The 21,420-nt window shown below is 38.3% G+C and overlaps 1 protein-coding gene across 1 annotated transcript in view; it reads left to right on the forward strand.

The window, feature by feature from the left end:
- The window catches only part of igf2r (insulin-like growth factor 2 receptor), a 45,531-nt gene that overhangs the window by 6,240 nt on the left and 17,871 nt on the right, over positions 1 to 21,420 (forward strand). The window contains exons 3-23 of the mRNA XM_005753248.1: positions 4,792 to 4,910; positions 7,923 to 8,021; positions 8,489 to 8,621; positions 9,873 to 9,984; positions 10,339 to 10,447; positions 10,637 to 10,796; positions 12,611 to 12,800; positions 13,103 to 13,206; positions 13,621 to 13,785; positions 14,459 to 14,602; positions 14,790 to 14,945; positions 15,043 to 15,180; positions 16,691 to 16,841; positions 17,428 to 17,596; positions 17,706 to 17,821; positions 17,964 to 18,117; positions 19,196 to 19,372; positions 19,465 to 19,560; positions 19,690 to 19,791; positions 20,770 to 20,932; positions 21,177 to 21,353. Of these exons, the coding sequence (XP_005753305.1) occupies positions 4,792 to 4,910; positions 7,923 to 8,021; positions 8,489 to 8,621; positions 9,873 to 9,984; positions 10,339 to 10,447; positions 10,637 to 10,796; positions 12,611 to 12,800; positions 13,103 to 13,206; positions 13,621 to 13,785; positions 14,459 to 14,602; positions 14,790 to 14,945; positions 15,043 to 15,180; positions 16,691 to 16,841; positions 17,428 to 17,596; positions 17,706 to 17,821; positions 17,964 to 18,117; positions 19,196 to 19,372; positions 19,465 to 19,560; positions 19,690 to 19,791; positions 20,770 to 20,932; positions 21,177 to 21,353 (2,934 nt within the window). The remainder of the gene's footprint in view (positions 1 to 4,791; positions 4,911 to 7,922; positions 8,022 to 8,488; positions 8,622 to 9,872; positions 9,985 to 10,338; positions 10,448 to 10,636; positions 10,797 to 12,610; positions 12,801 to 13,102; positions 13,207 to 13,620; positions 13,786 to 14,458; positions 14,603 to 14,789; positions 14,946 to 15,042; positions 15,181 to 16,690; positions 16,842 to 17,427; positions 17,597 to 17,705; positions 17,822 to 17,963; positions 18,118 to 19,195; positions 19,373 to 19,464; positions 19,561 to 19,689; positions 19,792 to 20,769; positions 20,933 to 21,176; positions 21,354 to 21,420) is intronic.

The following is a 21,420-nucleotide window of genomic DNA, read 5'->3' on the forward strand; positions in this document are numbered from 1 at the left end:
TTTTTTCCCTACAAGATGTCACAAAACGGTTTATAAATGCTCTTTAAAATGTGCAGTATTGTGTTTGAATACATTCAAATCATGTATAATAATTACTTTTCTGTTGATCGTGTCAAAGTATTAAAAAAGAAAAAAGGCTCATAATTACATAATTTTGAGTATAAATTTTCAATACTTTTGGAAGAGAGACCTTATTTGGTTTAGAAGGTGCATTTATTATTCCACTTTCCTGTTTCGTAGGATGACAAGTGAGAACATTAGTACTGTTTCTCTTTTGGAAAGTTTCAGTGTTTTTGCTGACAGCAGGGGTTACAGTGCTAATTGTCTTTCAGAGCTTCATCAGAGATCCCGTCTCTGTGCTGATCGGTCTGCTGATGCTGCCGATGCTGTGTGTCAGCAACATCCACAAACAGCATCTGTCTTTAAAGGCCTCTTGTGTCTCAGTGTCTTTATTCATCGTCCCCCAAATTGTTTGAGGGATCCATCGTCTTTTTGCAATTCAGCCGAGCGAGTGGCTCTCCAACTTTTTCTGTCATGGTTTGTTTTTGGAAACAAAGAAAACGCTTTCTCTCAGGACCCGCAAAATTAATTAAGTTAAATAGAACTGGTGTAATCAAATGAAGACATCAAATCTATAAACTAGTCAAATAAGAATTACTTTGGAATTAATCTGATGATTGATGGCTTTATTAACCAAAAGTGCCTGTCAGGTCTTTTAAATGTGGTTCTTTGTTGGTTCTTCTAACCATTTAAAAAGTGACGTTGGGCTCTCAGAACTTGTAAGGTGATAAATCAAAACAAAAAGAAGTGTTATGAGAACTATTAGATCCCATAAAGTAGACATTTAGCAGAACAACACCTCTTTTTAGCTAAAAATGTTTTTAGTCTTTTAAAATGCCAGAATTTGACTTTCTTTTTTTCTATTACTTGATAATGAACTGAATATGTTTGTTTAGAGTAGTTCTTGGCCAAAATAAAACACTTCACCAGAGTAAATCATGAGCCACTAGAATTCATCACAGACCTTGTCGACCATTGTCTGTGTTATGCTCTGGTCTGCTTTGCTTTTCTGTTCTACTCCACTCCGTTACTGGTATTTTCCTGTTTACAGAACAAGTCTATTGTTCCTTTTACAGTCCAAGAAGTATTCATTCTGTCCTTCTGTTGAGAGGGGGAAAATGGTTTGGTACTCCTTCTTAGAATTGATTCCAAAGTCAAGCTCAAGGAGTTGAATTTGTTTTCTGTTTTCTGGCCCAACACATCAGCTGTTTTGATTCAAGATGATAACGATGATGTGAGATGAGACAATTTATCTTAAAAATTGTGAAGTTGTAGAAAAAGTGAAGATCTCAAAATCTAATATGATACAAAAGCTTGAATCTAAAATGAATGTAAATATTACAGGCTGAGGTGGTAACGATTTCCTGTATCTGCGACTAAGATTTTGGAGAAAGTGTTCAGTTGTATGGTCATTAAGTGGTGTTGAGGACCATCTGGACCCATTTATTATCCTCATCCATTCACACAGCCACAGTTGTTGGGATGAGCCTTGCATCAGCTGACGGAGGAATGTGTGTTGATTCAAACAGCAGCAGCAGCAATGACAAATTCCCTCATCGAGTCACATGGACGCATTTCTTCAGCTTCAGTATTCAGGCCACAAATGTTTCTTTGCAGTAACATATCCAGGATGGCACCACGTTTCAATCACAGCTAGTGCAGTCTTGCCACATTCCTTCTTACCGCTCAGATTAATGTTCCAGTCCACCGGAGAAGCCCTGAAGCCATGTTTCGTTACACTGTATGAGTGTAGCATTGCCTCTTTGCCTCAACAAAATGCATCAAACTGGACTCACGGTGCTGTTTAAGGCTTAATAAGCACCCTGAGAGATGCCTCATATTCCCCATGATGATCACTGAAACTTGTCTAGCATCGAAACCCCGTCATTGGCTGAGTAGCTCTTCGGGGAATAGTAAAGAGACTCCATTGCCAAGAACATGAGGAAAAAATTAGCATAAGCATACTCCTAATACTCAACTTTTATATGACTTACAAAACAAAGGATTTCCATTTCACCTTTGTATAAAAAAACAATAAGCAATTAATTTTAACTTCATCAGGAAGTAAAGTTATAAAAAAAAGCAATGGGAGCTGCTGCCGCAGGCTGTAACTCAGCAGATATGTGAAAGTAAATCTCAGACAAGATGTGTTTTGTCTTAATATCCTCACTTCATGTTTGACGAGTGTCACTTCTTTCCTTCTTAAAAATCCTCTAATTGATGAGAGGATTGAGATTGCATAAACTGCTGTTTATGCCATCTCAATGAATCTTGCAAACAGGCGTGAATGCTCTCTTTCTTCTTTATTGTTCCCACATCAATCAGATTCATTCAGCTTTGGTTGTGCTCCACATTTTTTTTTCTCTCCCTGTGAGTGCAAACAGCCCAAAGCATTGGGCCGTCTGGGAGGAGGAATGCCCAACTGTTTAGAAACCACTAATAAAAGGGTTTGTTTGGACCAGGTGACCAATGTGCTGCTTCCATCATCGTTCATTAACAGACACGTTCGTGTTGCATTTGCACCTTTAATAAAGGGTTAATTAACACATGGTATTTAAAACCAGTTCTTTTCACTGAAATATTTAAAGAGATATTTATTTAATAAATCGCATCTTTATAGCCACTGTCGCTGATATGATGACATAAGCTCGCGGTGATTGCTTGAGGATTTTTCTCAACCTCAGTTATATCCCTGCCTTTGATTTTTGTCTGGCTGCCAGACAGATTTATTTCAGTCCCACAACAACAACTTATCCTGCAGCTTGAGGTCATGACCTTCCTCTGGTGACAAAGTGGTGTATGGTACTGCTCGTCTGACTCCTGAGTGCATCTGTGGCCTGCATTTCCAGCTTATTTCATTAGATTGTCTTCATTAAGCTTTAGTTATTTTTCTTATGAGGAAGCGCCCACGTGTAAAGTGAAAAAAGACAAGCATGGACAACATGAAGTGCTGATCAGCTGAGCTGAAGTTCAGTCACATCAGCTGATTTATCACATGACCCGGGAACACATCATCAGGCATTCACGCTGACTAACACAGACATGACTCAGGCTTCCTTTCCCCCTCCTTCTCTCTTGTGCTGTTTACTGCCTGCTCGAGCCTTTATCCATGCTGTCTGGTTGACTGTGCTCAGAAACCACACACTGTTCTCCCACACACTTTGACATTCTCGTCTCCTGTACTTCCTGAAGTCAAAATCTTTGGAGCAATGAACGCTTCCTCCACTCTATAAGAGGAAAGTAGCTCTTAGGCTGATCCTAGGGTTTCACTGTCTTTTACTGTTGTGTTTGCAAGGCTTTCAGCTTCTGTGTTCAATGTCATCTAAAAGACTGCCAAGAGAAATTTCCTGATACTTTGCAGAGAGGTAGACCGTGGACAAATAATAATAAAAATAAATAAATCTGTTTATTACAGTAAACTACAAGGAGAAAGCATTGCTAATTTTGTTGCTTTTCAAAATATGTGAACATTAATTTTCTTACAGCCAGCTTCTAAGCAGCATCTGAGCTCATCTAATCAAATTATGTAGATACATTTCTGTTAAATCCATACATGCTGCATACTGAATTTCATTGCTTCTTATCTATGTTGTGCCAGCTGCTAAAGAACAACAGATAACCACTGTAACTGAATATTACAGGCAGGGACGTGAGCCGTGTTTCAGCCAAGTTCAGTAGTTTGAAGACCTGCAGTAGCTGTCAGTGTTAGTAGGTCACATGGTTGTTTAGTTACACTCCTTTATTGTGTTCTCGTGATAGTAGTCTTATCAGAGCGTTCAGAGATCACGCTTTAATATGTCGCATCTAATGAAAACCTGTAAACCAGCTAAACTAAACCAATAAAAAAGTGTAAAACAACTAATTAAACCAGAGGAAGTAAAGGAAACAGAAGTCCCGGAAGGCAAAAATGAGGATCAATAAGCATTATATCTTGATTGTTTTATTTTAGTAATCGATGGAAGCTACAAGTGTTGCTAAATTTTCAAAATTAGATTGATTGCCCTAAACTCAAATGATCAATTAAACACACACACAGCTCATCACTGAGGTCTTTGGATGTTTGATCCAGATTTGTTTTTTGAAGCTACACAGCATTTTTCAGCTTGTAACATTTTATTATCTTAGCTTTTCATCTGCCTGACTTGCGGTGAGTTTATTTAACAGGCTGAGTCTTAAATCAAGTCAAATTCTTAACATGCACAAGACTTCCCACTGCTGCCAGTTTTCTGTTTTGTAGTGCTTTGAAATGATTAATGACAGTGTACAGACACCAGGGTCAAAATGTTAAAGTACAGAGCCGTCTGGTGATTTGGAAATGCGATGCAGAGTTTACATTGACCTGCTGGGTCAGTGGATGTTGGAGGGCAACAACATTATTCTGCCAAACTGTCTCAGTGACTGTTCGGGATGAATGGTCTGAGAACGAGAGCCTGTGTATGTATGTTTGTTGTACCAACTGAACGATCTTTGTCATACCTTTATTAGATAAATGTTTTCGTGCTGGCAAGCTCAGTGATCTATGTGATCTGTCCACATCAAGTTAAATGAATTTACATTGATCTAAAGGAAAGCTACCATTTCTGATGTTAAAATGAATCACCACTTCAAGGTTTCTCTGACCTGTTGTTATATTATGTAATTTAGGGTTTAATGATTTTCAGTCATTTAACTCTTTACATGCATGTTATTATTTTGTAATGACTGTTTTCTTTGTCTTTGCCAAATGTACAGGTGACCTTTCGCTGCAGAAGCTCTCTGACACTGTGCTGGATTTCAACAGCACGCAAACTTGTCCTGGAAGCAACAACAAGATTCAGACCAGCATCAGCTTCCAGTGTGGGAAAACCATGGTAAGACTGACAATCAGTAGAATATACCAAATATTCTTAGATGGACGATTACCTGTTGTTCAATAGCTGCGTTAATGGGAATGCACAGAAAATATCAAACTAACTGTTCGATGTTCTACATGAATTTCCTTTGTCCACTAACACCTGGTGTGTGCTGACGTGTTGTGCAGCAGCAGTCTCTGCAATCGTTCAGCCACTGATGTGCTGCAGTAACATTAGATGTAAACTTTTGACATAGTTTAGTCACATTGTGTGTTATATACATGGGTCAGAATGGAAGCATGGCATAGTAAACAGGTTGAATAATAAATCTTACTTGCAGCATGAATCATGGTGTCCACCAATTAGCATGTGAACTACTATTTTGAAGCCTTGGCTTCATCTTTATGGACACCTTTTCTTTTTTCATCTCTCGCTCTCTTTTTAACCTTTATGAACAATGAAGGGAGAAAGCAGAGCTCCCTGTGTAAGGAAAGCTACATGCAACCATGCATTGCTAATCACACTGCCACCTTGGCACATGCTCCTTTTTTAGGAGAGAGAATTCACCATATTTGGACAAGTTGAGTGTTAAGTTTTAGCTATAACACTAGCTTGGTGTGCAGAGTTTATCCATACACTTCCATACACAATGCTGATTAGTGCATGGAAATAACATACAAGTAAGCTAAATACATGGATGGATGGATCAAAAGACATTGTGTGTTGGCATTCTGTTGTTGCTCTTTTAATCCAAACATCATTAGTAAAACATAACATTAATCTTTAATAGCTGTGTGATGCATAGGAAGGTGGCAAGTGGAAATGATCTGTCCAGACTCTGTATTTGAATCAGGTTTTACACATGTCATTTTCAGCTCATATGTTCAAGGGCTTTCAGCAGGGGAGTCTGTGGAGTTAGCACTTGACATTGACATCATTATTTAGCCCCCAAAGGTTGCTGCTGTGCAGAGTGATTGCACAAATGATGGGTAATCCATTAGAGGAGGTAGGACATTTGTGATATTGTGATATTTGATTTTACGTAATTGTTCCTAAAGGCAGATTTTGTCAGTTGACACAGAGAGAGGGAAAATGTTTTGGAAGATTATCTGTATTTTACAAACAGTGCAGCTCACCTATTCAAACAGACTTTAGAAATATGTTAAGTTTATAACAGGAAGACAAGTACAATCCACAAATGAATTTGAGGTTAATTACCTTATTTATTCTAAAATTAAGATGCACAGAAGGTCAAGTTTATTGCGTGTTATTGCTGACACTTTCGATGTCTTTTGGATACAAAGTATTAAACATCCTGTTTTTCAACACAGGAAGTTAAATGGCGCTCTGTTGTTTCATCAGGTATTTGTGTCTGTGTGGAGAAATGTGCAAAAGACAAAAAACTAAAACACTAAGTTAATTGATTGAAAGTGAAACAAACATTTGGAAGTCGCTTTTGCTAAAACGAAACGTAACAACTCTAAGATGATGATTGTTGGATTCCTGTCGCTGCTTGTCAGTGAATCTGTGACTGGAAATGATGTAGAATAATGACTGATACCTCATAGCGTGATCCTGCTCGCTGCGTTGTGTGTATCTGTGGTTTTGATGGGGTGGGTGAGTGGTGGGTTGAAGTATCATTTCCTGTCGAGAAACAAAGAGGAGTTTTCTGTTTCAGAGTGTACGACGGGGAGAAATAAAAGTGGCTTCCACAATTTTTAGGGCAAATCACTAAATGCTGAAAAGAAGAAGTGATGACAGCAAAATACAGATTATAGTAGACGTTATCCTAACAGAACTGTGCCTTGTTTCAGACATGTTGCAAAAGAGTTTTAAAAAACCGAGCGCTTTAACGTTATTCCTATATTTACTTCGTTGTTGTAGTTTACCCCTCCTTTTTAAGTCCGGTCTAAATGGTAATGTTATAGATGTTATAGTTAAATCCTCTATCTCTATTTTTATCAGTACATTTAGGAAAATAAATAAAGGTTATTGGGCTAGAAGTTAATCCTTGATGTGTTTATTATTAATCACTTTTGGAATTTTCTAGCAAACAAATTATGTTCCTGTTTCCCTTTACTGTCATATGCCCAATATATATGTCTTTAAGTTTTTAATTTTACCTCTTTTTTTACTACTTTTTTAAATTGTTATTTATTGCTGTCTGAACAGGTCTCTCCTGTAAATGAGAAGCTGAGTCTCAGTGGGATTACCTGTTTAATAAAAGTTAAGGTTGCAATGTTCAACATTGGCTTGAGGATCAGTGAAATGGAGTGACGTCTTGTGAAGCATTCAGAGATGTCCTTTCAGTCCACTAAAAAGGACTGCTAGAGTAGCACTGCACGATTCACAGCTCAAAATAATCCTGGTTCATCCAATACTTAGTTCACACCCGTTAATTCATCCATTGTCTCCAACAATTTTAACTCTTTACCTTTCTTCGAACCAACCAAACAGTGCCTGTGTGGGGGTATCAGCTCGCCTAAGGTGGCCCTATTAAGAATATCTGCTCTCATGTCACACAGCTATAGGCTGGCATTATTTGTACATGCACTGATCTTTTATGTCGTCATTTGAAATTTTAAGCATTTGTAATATTAGAATACACAATTATGACAGTAAAGTAAAAGGGATTAATGGGAGAAAATGTTGTTGTTTTTGACTCTGTAAAACAGCAGCTAAAATGTGGAGAATACCTGGAATTTAAAAAACAATGCTGCTGTCAAAGAGTTTTTGAGAAACTCTGAATGAAGCACTGAACCATCAGCAAATCCAGAAGCAGCAGCAGGCTGTGGTTGTTTGTTTGAGGCTCAACACTTACTTAGAAGTTCCTCCCCATAATATAACTACAACAAAGGTTAATACTCTGTATTTCTCTGTGATAATGGAAACAATGACACATTCAGCATCTTAAATGCTTAAATCTTTGATGTCATGGACGATGATGTGCCGTATACTTTAGCATGCATTCATCACCTGTGTCAACATGAAACTACCTTTCTTACTCATGTTCCTGTCTTTGTTCTGCAGGGGACTCCAGAGTTTGTGACCGTGTCTCAGTGCGTGCATTACTTTGAGTGGAAGACCTACGCTGCCTGCAAGAAAGACAAATTCAAGCCACATAAAGAGGTGCGGTGGAGCATCTGATGGGGTCGCTGACTCATTCAACAGACTTTTACATTTAGAAGAAAGAAGGAATGAAATCTTCACTGTGATTAAACACAATGAGCTGAAGAGGAAATGGAAAGCTGTATAACCATATTCCATCACTGCGAAGATGTTTACAGCGTTTATCTGTGCAGAAAATGGGTCACATGTTGTGACAGTGATCCTGTTAATGTGGAAACATTTGAAAAAATGTGTGAAATAAATTTGTTCAGGAAAATGTTAAAAGCAACAAAATAAACCAAAGAGTATGATATATCCATGATCACAGTTACTAAGTTGTGTATTATCAGATAGCTATAAACACACGTGCAAAGTTTGTGGTAACACAACAGTAAAACTGTTGAAGGGGGGCTTTTTTGTGAATGCAGCATAAAGTGGTGCACGAATACATCTGTATTGTAGAGTTAATCCAGCTCTTCTTTGCCCAGGTGCCCTGCTACGTGTTTGCCTCTGATGGGAGGAAGCATGACCTCAGTCCTCTGATAAAACTGAAAGATGGCTATCTAGTGGACGACGGCGAAGACAGCATAGACTTCTACATCAACATCTGCCGCAGTCTCAGTGAGTACTTGAAGGAAAGGAAGTGATTGGATTCTGTAATAATGAGTGTTTTTTAGTTTTTTTTAGTTTTGAGGAACTCTACATTGACAAAGTGTGCACAGAGCAGAAAGGGAGCCTGTTTAAAGGCCCTTCTTCTTTGTTTTCATGTATTCCCTAAATCTAGGTCCATTCCTTGAAGGTCTATAGATGGTCATTACTATAACGTGGCACAATAAAATATTGCATAGCGTCGCCACATTGTATGTTAAACAAAGCAATTACTGGAAAGCAATAGAAGCAATAGTGGTGCTTTTGCAAATTAAAAATTTCAATTTAAATGTAAAATAAAAAAAATCAAGGTGTTAAAATTAAATATATAATTACTTGTAGTTTTCATGTTTCTGTCATTTCATTTACATGGATTCCAGATTCCACTATTTACATGGTTTTAGCTCTGTGTTTGGCTTTGAGGGCTTGAAAAGAAGGCAGCTGGACAAAACTTCTGGTGTTAATAAGATGTTTTTTCTCTCATTAAGAGCCCGGTTCAGTTCTAAGACGACAGATGGAGACTGCCGGGTATTTAACCACTAATAGGGGAGGGCTGTCCCCTTGATTGTCTTGAAGGTGGTTAACCCACTATAAGTTGTCAAATAAGCTAAGGTGTGCAAAGGCATAGGTGATTATTCTCACTGGGGCCAGAGTTCTATTGAAGAGATGATTCTAAGTCTCTCACTGTTGAATTTAAAAACTGACATTCACAGAATTGACAGTGCTAAACAGGCCAATCACAATGCATCCTACTGAGTGGTTGCTTGGGTTCTGTTGTGTAAAAGTTGCAGCATTGCTCACTGCATTGCGTAGCACACACTGTTGCCAAATTTTCCACGACATAGTCACTGTTTTTACGTTTATGCTGTTTGGTGCAGAGCAGATGGTGTAAAATACTCTTTTGAGGCTTTTTTTCTTTTTTCCCACTGAGATCAAGCTGTTTGCTTCAGTCAAAAAACAAAACACTAACACATTGGTGAGGGTGAACCAAAGAATTGTGTTCACCAAATGACACCAGTAGTGATGTGAAAAAAATGTTGCTCGGAGGAACACCAAGCTCAGTGCTGTTTAACACCCGTTAAGCAGCTGTAAACAAAGGGGCAGGGACTTGTGACTGTTTACATGCTGTCCTGCATATCGTCATCACACCGAATTAGTTTTCTAACAAGAAGAAATTTAAGAATCTTTTTTTAAAATCTCATGTTCTCCTCAATCGTCTCTCAGACCTTCCAGACAAAGGCTGTACAGAGGGCTCTGCAGCCTGCCTCGTCACACAAGATGGCTCATACAACATGGGTTTTCCTACCCAGCAGCTAGAGCTAATGACTGATGACAGGTACTTTCTTCATGTTTGTTTATGACAGTGAAGTTTGCAGGTATGGCTCTCCTGAAGCTTGTTTTTGGAGCTGTCTTCTAAGTCTGGTGCTTCAGGTTTAGAGTTGAAACTTGAAGTTAAATTCTAATCTTGGCGCTAAGAGGCAGTATATGCAGGAATAAAAGATTATCAGAAGGTCAAGAATGTGCAGATGTGCTATAGTCATGTTTTTAAATACATGTATGTGTTGACATAACCTTTGGTAAGTTTGAACACAGGTTAAGTCAGCACCGACTGGTTATATGAAAAAATAAACATGAAAAGAAGACCTTTTCTTAGCAGTTGTTCATACTTCTTGCACTTTTTCCTCTCCAGCTTGAGTTTACAGTATTCTTTAAGTGACGACTCGAATCCTCCAGCAATCTGTGGATCAAGCAAACCAGCAGTCAACATCACCTTCAGATGCCCATCAAGCAGGCATTTAGTAGGTTACGCTACAGTCTTCATGATGAATTGTTTGTTTCACTGCTTAAAATGTATTCATACTCATTGTTATCATTGTTATTATTGTTGTTGTTTTTTTGGGAGGGGGGGGGGGTTTTGTTTTTGTTTTTTTGCACAGCTAGCAGAATGAACCATAACCCCTAACTTTACTTAATTTTCACATTCACAGAGCAGCCCTCCTACGATGATAGCTAAGCCAAACTGCCATTACGAGGTGGAGTGGGTCACTGAATACGCTTGTCACAGAGACTATCTGGAGAGCCATACCTGCAAACTGACCAGCGAACAGCATGACATCTCCATAGACCTAACTCCTCTCACTTTAGCCTGTAAGTTTTTGTTCCTCTAAAACATCTTAAACAGCTTAAACAACCTTTTATAAGTTATTCCTTATAGTTGTATGAAGAATGAAATGTCAATGGGGGAACTATTAAAATCAAATGCAAATAAAAATAAAGTAGTAGTAAACCACACTCAGCTGATGTCAGGTTAACATGACGAGTTATTAGCTTTACAAATGCTGCCATGTGACAAATACATCCTTGTTCCTCAAACTGGTTTCTACAATTAGAAAAATAAGGTTGTAACTATCAAAGGGCTGCTAGTAAAAACAAAACTGTCAGTTGCCTTAAGGCAGCTGTTGTTTATATAAATAAAACTGAATTAAATTGAAGAAGTGTAGTGTAAAAGCAAAATAAAGCTCAAACATTGTATTTAGTTTTTTGGCAGTTACACAAAACTTGTTTTACATATTTAACTGTCTCATGTTGCTGCTTTTTTTAGGCCCATTTAGAGGAAGTGACTTTATGACTAAATGGTGTATGAACCTCCTGGTTTTGTTAGAAATGTGAAAGGTTTTTCCACTCACTGCCACAGTCCATTTGAAGTCTGTGTGCCACGATGCAGTCTGCAGTTCGGGACAAAAGGATAGTTTCAAGTGAAAAACTTAAGGAAAAAGATGTTTTTCTCATGTTTGTTTTCAGATCTCGGCCTGCTTCATTTTTTGGTGTGACTGTATAAACATTTTTCTTGTTCTTTAAATTGACAAACTGCTTATTTCAAATCAATGGCCATCAGTGATTTTCTTCCCCCCCCCCCCCCTTTTTTTTTTTTATGGATAAGATAAGAAGGCATCACATTTTCTTTTGTACACTGCTCAAAAAATTAAAGGAAGCCTATTAAATGTCTGGAATATTGACCTACTCAAATAAGTAGCAGAGGGGGTTGCTAATCATATTTGATGTCATGAAATTAAGAATAGGTGTGCTGGGGGCAATACGGTGACAACCCCCAAAACAGGAATGGTTCTATAGGTGGAGCCCACTGACATTTTTCTCCCCTCATCTCTTCTGACTGTTTTTTCACTAGTTCAGCCTCCTCAATGATGGCACATCAATATGTACCATTGCCACTAGGTTTATTGTGTTTCCCAGCACAGTTTCAAGAGCATAATAGAGATTCCAGGATATAGACAGTTACTCCAGGAGAGCTGGACAAAGCCATAGAAAGTCCTTAACCGATCAGCAGGATGAGTATCTGCTCCTTTGTGCAAGGGTAGAACAGGATGAGCTCTACTAGAGCCTTACAAAATGACCTCCAGCAGGTCACTGGAGTGAGATCTGATGAGTTTTGAATGCATTCTTTTCTTTTTTGAGCGCTGTGCTGAGATGCAGCCAGTATGCTTCCTTCATTTTTAGCTTAATAGAAAAAGTGGAAAAACCTTAAGAGGCTTTGATATTCTTCAACATTTTCAGGGTCCAGGAAATTCAAACATAGGTTTTATTCGACGGTTATTTAAAAACAAAACAAAACACATATACCAGGTGTTCGCAAATTCTTACATTATGTCCTGTTTTGATCTTCCACATATTAAGCAACAGTTTGTACAGTTTAATAAGAGTTTTAGAAGAGCCGCCTCCAGCCTTAGCTAAGCTAACTATCATCTAGCTATATGTATTATATATGTATAAACAAACATTATACACATACATATATGTGTAGTTATCATGTTGTCAGAATTTTGATATTGAAAAGTAGTTATTGGTTCTGTTGATATTCCTAATAGGTAATGTCCATACATGCAGTAAGATAAAAATCAGTAACATGTTGACTGAAACTTTCAAATGCTTTCTTGTGTTTGTAGCTTCGGATCATCCATACTATACACAGTCTGGGCCCAGTGGTACACCTGACAGCTACATCTACTACCTGAACATATGTGGTAGGGTTCCCACTCAGGAATGTGGTGACGGGCCGTTCATATCATCCTGCCAGGTGAAGAATGGCGAAGGAAGGAAGATTGTGGCTGGACAATATCAGAACCAGACATTACGGTAATTTCTGTATGTTTGTGAAGTGTGTGTATAAGAGTATGGGTGTGGAATAGTCCACTGGCCGTGATCACTATTCGTCAGAGAATCACGAAATACAAAAGGATCAAAGATGGTTTTATTATTAAAGTTGTAAATGGTTTTGAAAATAAGTTTTCTAATTTGATTTAATAAACTTGCTTGTTGAGATGTGTAAATTGTCAAAATGATATCCTGACATTGATCCATGAGCATGGAACTGTAGAGCAAATCTTGCTTTTCCAACCCCCTTACTTCCCCTTTCCATTGTTTTTCCTCCTCTTCAGTTATTCAGATGGAGATCTGACTCTGATCTATCCAGATGGCCTCAAATGCTCCTCTGGCTTTGAGAGAATGACCATCATCAACTTTCAGTGCAACAAGACTGCTTGTGAGTCAACTTGTTTCTGCTTTCTCACAGATGCTGAAATTCTTGGCACCACCTGGCAGTAGAATAAAAAACGGAGCGGACATATCAGTATAGTAAAAGAGTTACACGGTGTTCTGCCTTGTAAAACAAAGCAAATTGCACAGACAAGGCAAATAGGAGGTCAAACTCCAAAAAGGGAAATTGAAATAATATTTAGTTTTCATGAGCGTCGTTGGAGTTGATCTCTAAGACAACTCTAATAAAATTCACATTCATAAAATAAATGCACAATTTCCATTTAAATAAATAAGAAATGATTGTAAGGCTCACCTTGTATAATTTGCACATTGTTCCTTTAATGTATAAATATGGAGTTTCAGGTGAAGTTCAGTCTTTATTAACTACTTCTATATTATTTGCCTTTAATTCTTGCAGCCCACGGCGGGCGAGGGAATCCAGTGTTTGCTGGGGAAACCGACTGCACTTATTATTTTAACTGGGATACGGCGTTTGCCTGCGTCAAAGAGAAGGAGGATCTGTTATGTCGGGTCACAGATGGCAACAAGCGTTATGACCTTTCACCCCTCACAAGATACCCAGGTGAGTTTTAACAGATCAGTTAAATTTCTCTTCCACGAATGGTTTTGCTTTTCCACCAAAAGCCTAGTTTTTGGCAGGTGGTGCCTTTTTAAATTCTTAATTTAGTGTTTAGCGGTGACTTGAGCACAATTTCTTCCCTGGTGCAACTTTTGGTGACTGTTAGGTTACATATGAGTGACACGGGATGATGATGATGATGAAATGACATAATATATCTTGGAAAATTAAAAGTATTGAGATTTATTATAATTTTTCATGTCGTTGTCGTGCAGTGATGTTGGTATTAAGTTTGGTTCAGATTGGCCGACCTATTAAGGAGGAAATGGGGTACATAGGTATATACATGTATTTATGTAGCTAACTACAAATACCATATGCTTAAGTTTATTTACTCAGCATAAAGAATTTCTGTATTTCACTTTGAAAACTGTCGATCTAGCGTGTTTTGTCTCTTTAGGTTTACACACAATAATTTACTATGTGGTTCTAATTAAAATTATATTACTCTGTTTTCCCTGTTGCTTTTACTATAATTAATGTTAATTCACTTGGTTGTGCCCATAGCTTCTCATCGTAGCACCTGTTCAGTACCATGCTTTCAGGTGTGACTGAAAAATTAGGGGGAAAAAAAACAACTTTTTTTTGTATGTTTGTTTTTTCTTTCTTGATTCAGAGTCAGAGGGCAGTGAGAACTGGGAGGTGGTGGATGATAAATCGTCAAAGGCAGACTCGCGTTACTACCTGAATGTTTGCCACAAAGTCATCCCTACAGGAAGGGCAGCTGGTTGTCCAGTGGATGCCGCCATGTGTGCCGTGGGTAAGAATGTCCACAAGGAGGGCGTTCTTAAAGATTAATCTGGTTGAATCTGAGTACTTTAATAGATTTGTTGACAAGTTATAGTATTTTGGTCCTCATGCATACTTCCCCCAATAAGTATGAGACAAACCGTATTTTTCTTGCAGTGAATATGACCATTGTGCTTTATGTATTGTCTCTTATTCAGATAAGAATAACAGAACTATCAGCCTGGGAAGCTTCCTCTCTTCTCCCCAGAAAACCAAAACTGGAAACGACATCAGGCTGGTGTATACTGATGGAAGTTTTTGCACCCAAAACAAGACAAGGATCAAAACTATCCTGACTCTCAAGTGCAAACCAGGTTTTTTTTTTTTTTAAACCCTCTTCTCCTCTGTTTTCTTAGTTATGTTTCTGCTACTTTTGACTCTTTTGCGTTTCTTTTTCCTGTACTCCTGCAGGAGATCTCGATAGTGCTCCTGTCCTTCTTGGCGTCTCATCTGATGAGTGTGTTTATGAGTTGGAGTGGTACACAGCCGCCGCCTGCGTCCTCTCGAAGACGCAGGGAGACAACTGCAAGGTGGAGGACCCTCAAGCTGGTATGACACGCTCAGACAACTATAAAATATGTGTGGGCTTTTCCTCATTCGTTTTTAATTTGAGCAAGAAAAGGGATGGAAGAAAACAAGGTAGCAACAGGGTTAATAGAGGCTTTTAGGAAGGAGAAAATGGTATTTCTCAGCCACAAATCCATAAATAAGTTTCTGTGTAAGTTTTTCCTTGAAAGATAAAAGAGGGTAATCATGATCCTTCACGTCTCACTTGGAAATCTGATCGTATATCTTTCTGAGCTCTTAAAATTAATTTCCACTGGCTACAGTCATGATATAGTTTGTTTTGGCTGTGAACTGCTAGAAAATGGTACAGTTAATCCCGCACTTGTATTGAATTAAAAAAAGTATAACAAACAGAAACACATTTGTAAAAGTGCAAAAATCAGACCCATAAATCAGTTGACTGTCAACATCTCTGTAGAGTTACAGATTATAATAAACACTAACTGACTGCAGACTAAGTTGTAATTTTCTTCACTGATTCACACAGTAAAGCTCTTTAAAGATTTGCAAAGCAACTCTGGGCTAGTCTGCTTTACCTCAGTAGACAGTGAATGCATTGATCACATTTGTTTCACCCAGTTGTCCTTTCCAAGCAGGAGAACATAGTGTTGTATTTGAAAAACACTGCTGTTTGTAAAAGTCGGGGTAAACCTCTGTCAGTCGATAAGATGACTAAATGCTGACGTTAATGTCTCGCACTGAATTCAGTTACGTTTAAATTTAACAGCAGTGAACTGAGATTAACTGACTACTGATTTTAGCTCTAATTAATTAATTTGTCTGCCAGCGTCAACATTCTCAACACAATCTGACAGTCTGTGTCAAATACAGCTGATTGTGCTTTGCTGTCAAATATACTTTACATGTGGAAGAAATGAAGGACAGGCAAAAAAATCACAATTCAAAGTTTTAAGTATTTCTTGATTTACAATTTTTATTTTATTTTAAATCTGTGTTTTTTTTCATCATCTTCCAGACAATTCAGTTTAGAGCTCATTGCATATCTTGTAGTTTTTATGCAGTTTAAATGAACTGTTATAAAAGAAAATAAAGAAAACACCTGTTGTCTTCTGATATATATAAATACAAAAAGGGGATAGAAAAGTGGATCTAGCTCCATTTAATGTGTGATCGTTTTAAAAATTGATACTTCCAAATCCAAAATGAATTATGTTTTCTTAGCAATTAATTCCAGCTGTGTGCATCTGTCTGTGCATGTGTGTGCACACGCCAGGAATGACAAAATAATAATCTTGAAAAAGTTAATTAATAAAAAGTTATCTGATACCACCATGGTTTCACTACTCTTGCTCGATACTGCCACCTAGTGGAGAATGTAACACCTGTATCATGGTAGGTTTCACGTGTGCCCTCTCACATGTTACTTTCATGATGGCAAACCAGGAAGAAGAAAAACCTGTGGTTGCCTTTTTCTTGTCTCTTTACTTTAAATCCTCTCGTTAACCTCTAACTAACCTTAGCTTCTCCACAGGCTTCTCTTTCGACTTGTCGCCTCTCTCCAAGCCTCATGGTGGTTTTTACAACCTGACTAAAGGCATCTATCAGTATTACATCAACGTCTGTGGTCCAGTCAGTGTTTCGTCGTGTCCTGAGAAGGCCGGCGCATGCCAGGTGGAAAAGAAGTAAGACTACAGGCTACAAACATGCAAGAAGAATCGCACTTCTTTATTCTGTTCTGCCCCACTTTCTCAACTTTCACTCCACTTTTAAGCACTTTTAAAAACAACCGTGCTTAAAAAAATGAAGTGACGTGAATTTTCTCACAAATCTGAGAAATCAATGTAAATTATCCCTGAAGTATTCGTAGTGTGCTTTTGCTGTGTTACCTTAGTTTGCTCATTTTAATACCAATTGGATCAAGAATTCAATAATAATCTGCCTCCATCTGATTGCACTGCAAATTCCTGCTGTATTGAAGGTGTAGTGGAAAGAAGAGGGATAAATGAGCGTCACGCGTTGTGCAACAATGTATTTAGTTTAGGATCTATATTTTTTTTGAAGCCTAAGTTAAGCATTCCTTCTATCAATCTGCATTTTGTACATTATACTGGTCATTTTACATCCCAACACACAGCATTGTGTGTAAAAAGTTTAGGTCAATATTGAATAACACACTCATTATTAAATTAAAGATCCTGAAACAGAGTGATTTAAATACACTCAGCAATGAAGAAACATGAAAAAATTACATCATATATTTTTCTTTAGTTCTTGGAGTCTTGGGGAACAGAACTCCCGTCTGTCGTACTACGATGGGCTGATTCAGCTGAACTACAGTAACGGCACCCCATACAACAACGAAGAGCACACTCCCAGATCTACGCTCATCTCTTTCCTCTGTGACCCACAAATTGGACCAGGAAACCCAGAATTCCAGGTAAAATCCTCCCTACCTCTTTGTCAGATTGTTTAAACAGTGTTTGACGTATTTTGTGTCTCCTGTATGATTTGTATATAAACATCTGTTTGTTAAAATCTTCGTTCAGATAGAAGACAAGTACACGTACAACTTCCGCTGGTATACCTCCTACGCGTGCCCTGAAAGACCTCATGAGTGTTTGGTGACCGATCCAGACACACTGGAACAGTATGACTTATCCAGGTAATGCTTTTAAAAAGCATTGTGCAGCAACTGCTTTACCAGTGTCTAAATCCAAGGCCATGAAAATAAGTACATCCAGTCCAGCACTGAATTGTTGCCAATCTGCTGTCCTCCTCGTCAAGCTTTTCTTCTTCAATTTCAGCCTGTCACACACCACCTCCAACTGGCAGGTGATGGACTTATCCGACAGCAATAATCTGAAGAAGTATTACATCAACGTATGCCGCCCCATCAGCCCTGTACATGGCTGCGACCGCGATGCATCCATCTGCGAGATGAAATATGTAACCAAACAGGTCTGTAACATTAAACACCTCCACTGAATCAGAGAGATGCGACATTGCTGAGGAAGAACACACAGCTCATGTCAGTCTTCTGGTGAATACCAAACTTTCCCTGGTGGAGACCAGACAGTGAACTGCAGTAACACAAGAAAGCATAGCTTGAGTATCATCCTCAAAACACCTTGTCAAAATCAGAATCTGGACACCAGTGAGTCCAGCCATACACCCCTTTGCCAACTCTGATTGGGTAGTCGAGGCCTGGGTGGGATGCGTTTTTCAAAGGTCTTGAGGCAAATTTGACTTTGAATCTTTTCTCATTGCATTGAAATCTTGTGTATATATAGCCTGACCAGAAGGACTGTGAAACTGACTTGAAAGGGGGACTTGTTGCAAATCCACTTCGGGTTTATGATTGATTGTGTTAATTTTTCTTGCTGGTTTTAGAGAATTGTGACTATACCACTATGGGCCAGATTTACTAATGTATTGCTCATGAAAAAAGAACTATCTGTATTTGCAAAGAGAACAGTGAGAGGTATGACTTTACCACTGGTTAAAGGAATTCAACCAAGAAGCAGTTTGCAGAGTGGACTGATTTGAACTTTAAATTTGTCTGGCTTTGTCTCTAACTACCATCCCTACATGTGTAATTGACAGTTACAGTCAACTCTGACAACAGAGCTGGCAACAACAAATTCCTCTTTTTCCATCATATAATTTATATTACAGTTGACAGAAACGATAATACTTATTTTGCTACACTATTTTTAATATGTTAATATTTATTGATTAGTCTAGTGTGCCTTTAGAGATGGAAAGATCTGGACATGAATATAGGCGTACCAAACATTTAATAACCCAGAAGAAAGTGACACAAAATATGATTTGCTATATTTTTGTAAACAAAGTCATTCGGCAAATGTTTTTTCTGTGTTGTTGCTGCTCTTTTTTTATTTTTTAATATTGCTTCCACCCATTTTATTATAACATGCTCAGGGTGAACATTTGAATAAGAATATCAAAGTAACTGCAGAGTGTAACTGGTGTCTGATACTCAATTATTTACCTCTTCCCTCCTGCCTCCCCTCAGGGCTCTGTAGAGGAGGAGGTGTCAGTCAGTAACATGGGCATTTCAAAGCGAGGGCCGATCATCGAAGCACGGGACCGCCTTATGCTGGAGTTCACAGATGGCTCTGCCTGTGATTCGGACGGTCAGAAACTCTCGTATACAACGCGCATTCACCTGGTCTGCTCCAGAGGGACTCTCGTGAGTAAATGCAGTTTTGAGAAGAGAATGGCTTGCTGGCTGTCTACAGTGGTGGTTTGAGTGTAACAATGTTTGCGCTCCGCACTATTCAGGTTAAGGGACCGCGATTCCTGATGTACCAGAACTGCACTGCCACCTTTATGTGGGAGACCAATGCAGCCTGTGCCATCAGAACCGTCACAAACAATGTAAGTGTACTTGCATGGATCCTAAGTCTTAATTTGACTTAATTGTAATTGATACACTGTGGTAAACTTAACAAAATACTTGAAATGGTTGTAATCTGCGTGGGTTTTTTTTTTTTTTTGGCATATCAGACATGTGCTGTGGTGGACCCCAACACTGGCTTTGAGTACAACCTAACGCCTTTGGCTTCCAAGACCGGATACAATACAAGTGGGAATGGCAAGAAATTCCTGGTAAGACACTTCAACAATATTCTGCCAGCATACATAATTTCTGCAAATTATAACTCTCAAGTGTTGCATGGAAGTGTCGCAGTGCTATGGAAAACATTACATTTTTGCATTTCAAGTGATATTTTTCAAATGGTTGTATTAAATTCTAATCAAATAAAGCATTGTGAGGAGGGAATTTAATTGCCAGCTGAGTAGGGTAACGATTCGAGCTATATAGCGCATTACGTAGCACTAAAACATGGCAGATGAAGCTTTCTGATTGGAGTTCATGAAACTTCAGAATAAGATGAAAAATGTTTATTGTCCTTGTTTAGTTTATTTTAAAAAATGTGAAAGTATGAAACAATGTTTTTCTTTTAAATGCTACTAAAAAGGGTAATGAATTATATTAACGGATAAACCTTATGAATGCAGACTGATGAAAGAACAGTTTCAGCTTTAAAATGATTGCACATCATTTAACTTTGGGTGTAACTAGCACTTTTTTCTTCTTTTAATTTTTTTAACCTCTGCAGAGGTTTCTTCCTGTTGAAAGGGACGTTTTCTTTCTCTCTGTCGCCAAAGTGCTTGCTCATTAGAGGTTGTCTAACTGTTGGGGGTTTTTCTGTATTATTGCAGGGCCTTTACAATATAAAATGATTTGGTGCTATATAAATAAAATTGAATTTAACATTTTAAATAAAAATATAACCTATAAAAAAACAAACAAAAAAACATTAAAACTATAAAACGTAAACACCAACATTTATAAGCTTTGGCAGGCAAGTGACTAAAATGATCCAAAATATTGTCTTTATACTGCTGATTTACCTGTTGTTGTTTTGTATTCTTTTTAGTTTTTGAATTGGATGTGTGATGCTGGACTACATCATTCGATTGTGTATTCACAGACTTTGTCGTTAAGATGTTTACTTATTATATGGTATGAAATATCGCATAAAGCACACAAACTCAAAGTGGTATCCCACCTACCTGCAGGTAAACATCTGCTCAGATGTAGCTGAATGTGGTCAGGGAATGGCCGGCTGTGAGCTGGAGAACGAGCACCCCATCAGCCCTGTGGGGGAGGAGAAGACCCTCCAGTATTCAACTGACGGCATCCTCCAACTAACATACAGGGGACCTGTTGACGTTCCAACAGGTAGCAAAAGCACAATAGAAAATGTACAGAATAAAGCAGTTCACGCTGGATCTTGAAATGTGTCACACAGTGAGATCTGATGATGGACATGGCCAAGTGTCCATTCATTTTGTATTTTGATCAAACAACACTATGGTTATAAACAAAAATACTGATGCTATTTTTACGTTACAGTGGTGCACTTTTTGTGACTTTCCTCCATTTTTTTTATTTTTTATTTTATTTTTTTTTGCTTTTTCATCAGCAACTCGGGACACCTTCCGGATTAATTTTGTGTGTGATCCAAAGTCTTACCCTGGATCCTTAAAACTGGTGCGAGAGGACATGAGTACTTCCCCTAAGCATGTGGTCCATGACGTCCTCTTTGAGTTCTCCACCGCTTTGGCCTGCATGCCTGCTCCAGTTGACTGCAGGATCACAGGTTTGGGCACACACACACACACACACACACACACACACACACACACACACACACACACACACACACA

This window comes from Pundamilia nyererei, unplaced genomic scaffold (assembly GCF_000239375.1).
Source record: "Pundamilia nyererei isolate P.nyererei 1_Seehausen unplaced genomic scaffold, PunNye1.0 scaffold00415, whole genome shotgun sequence".
NCBI lineage: Eukaryota > Metazoa > Chordata > Actinopteri > Cichliformes > Cichlidae > Pundamilia > Pundamilia nyererei.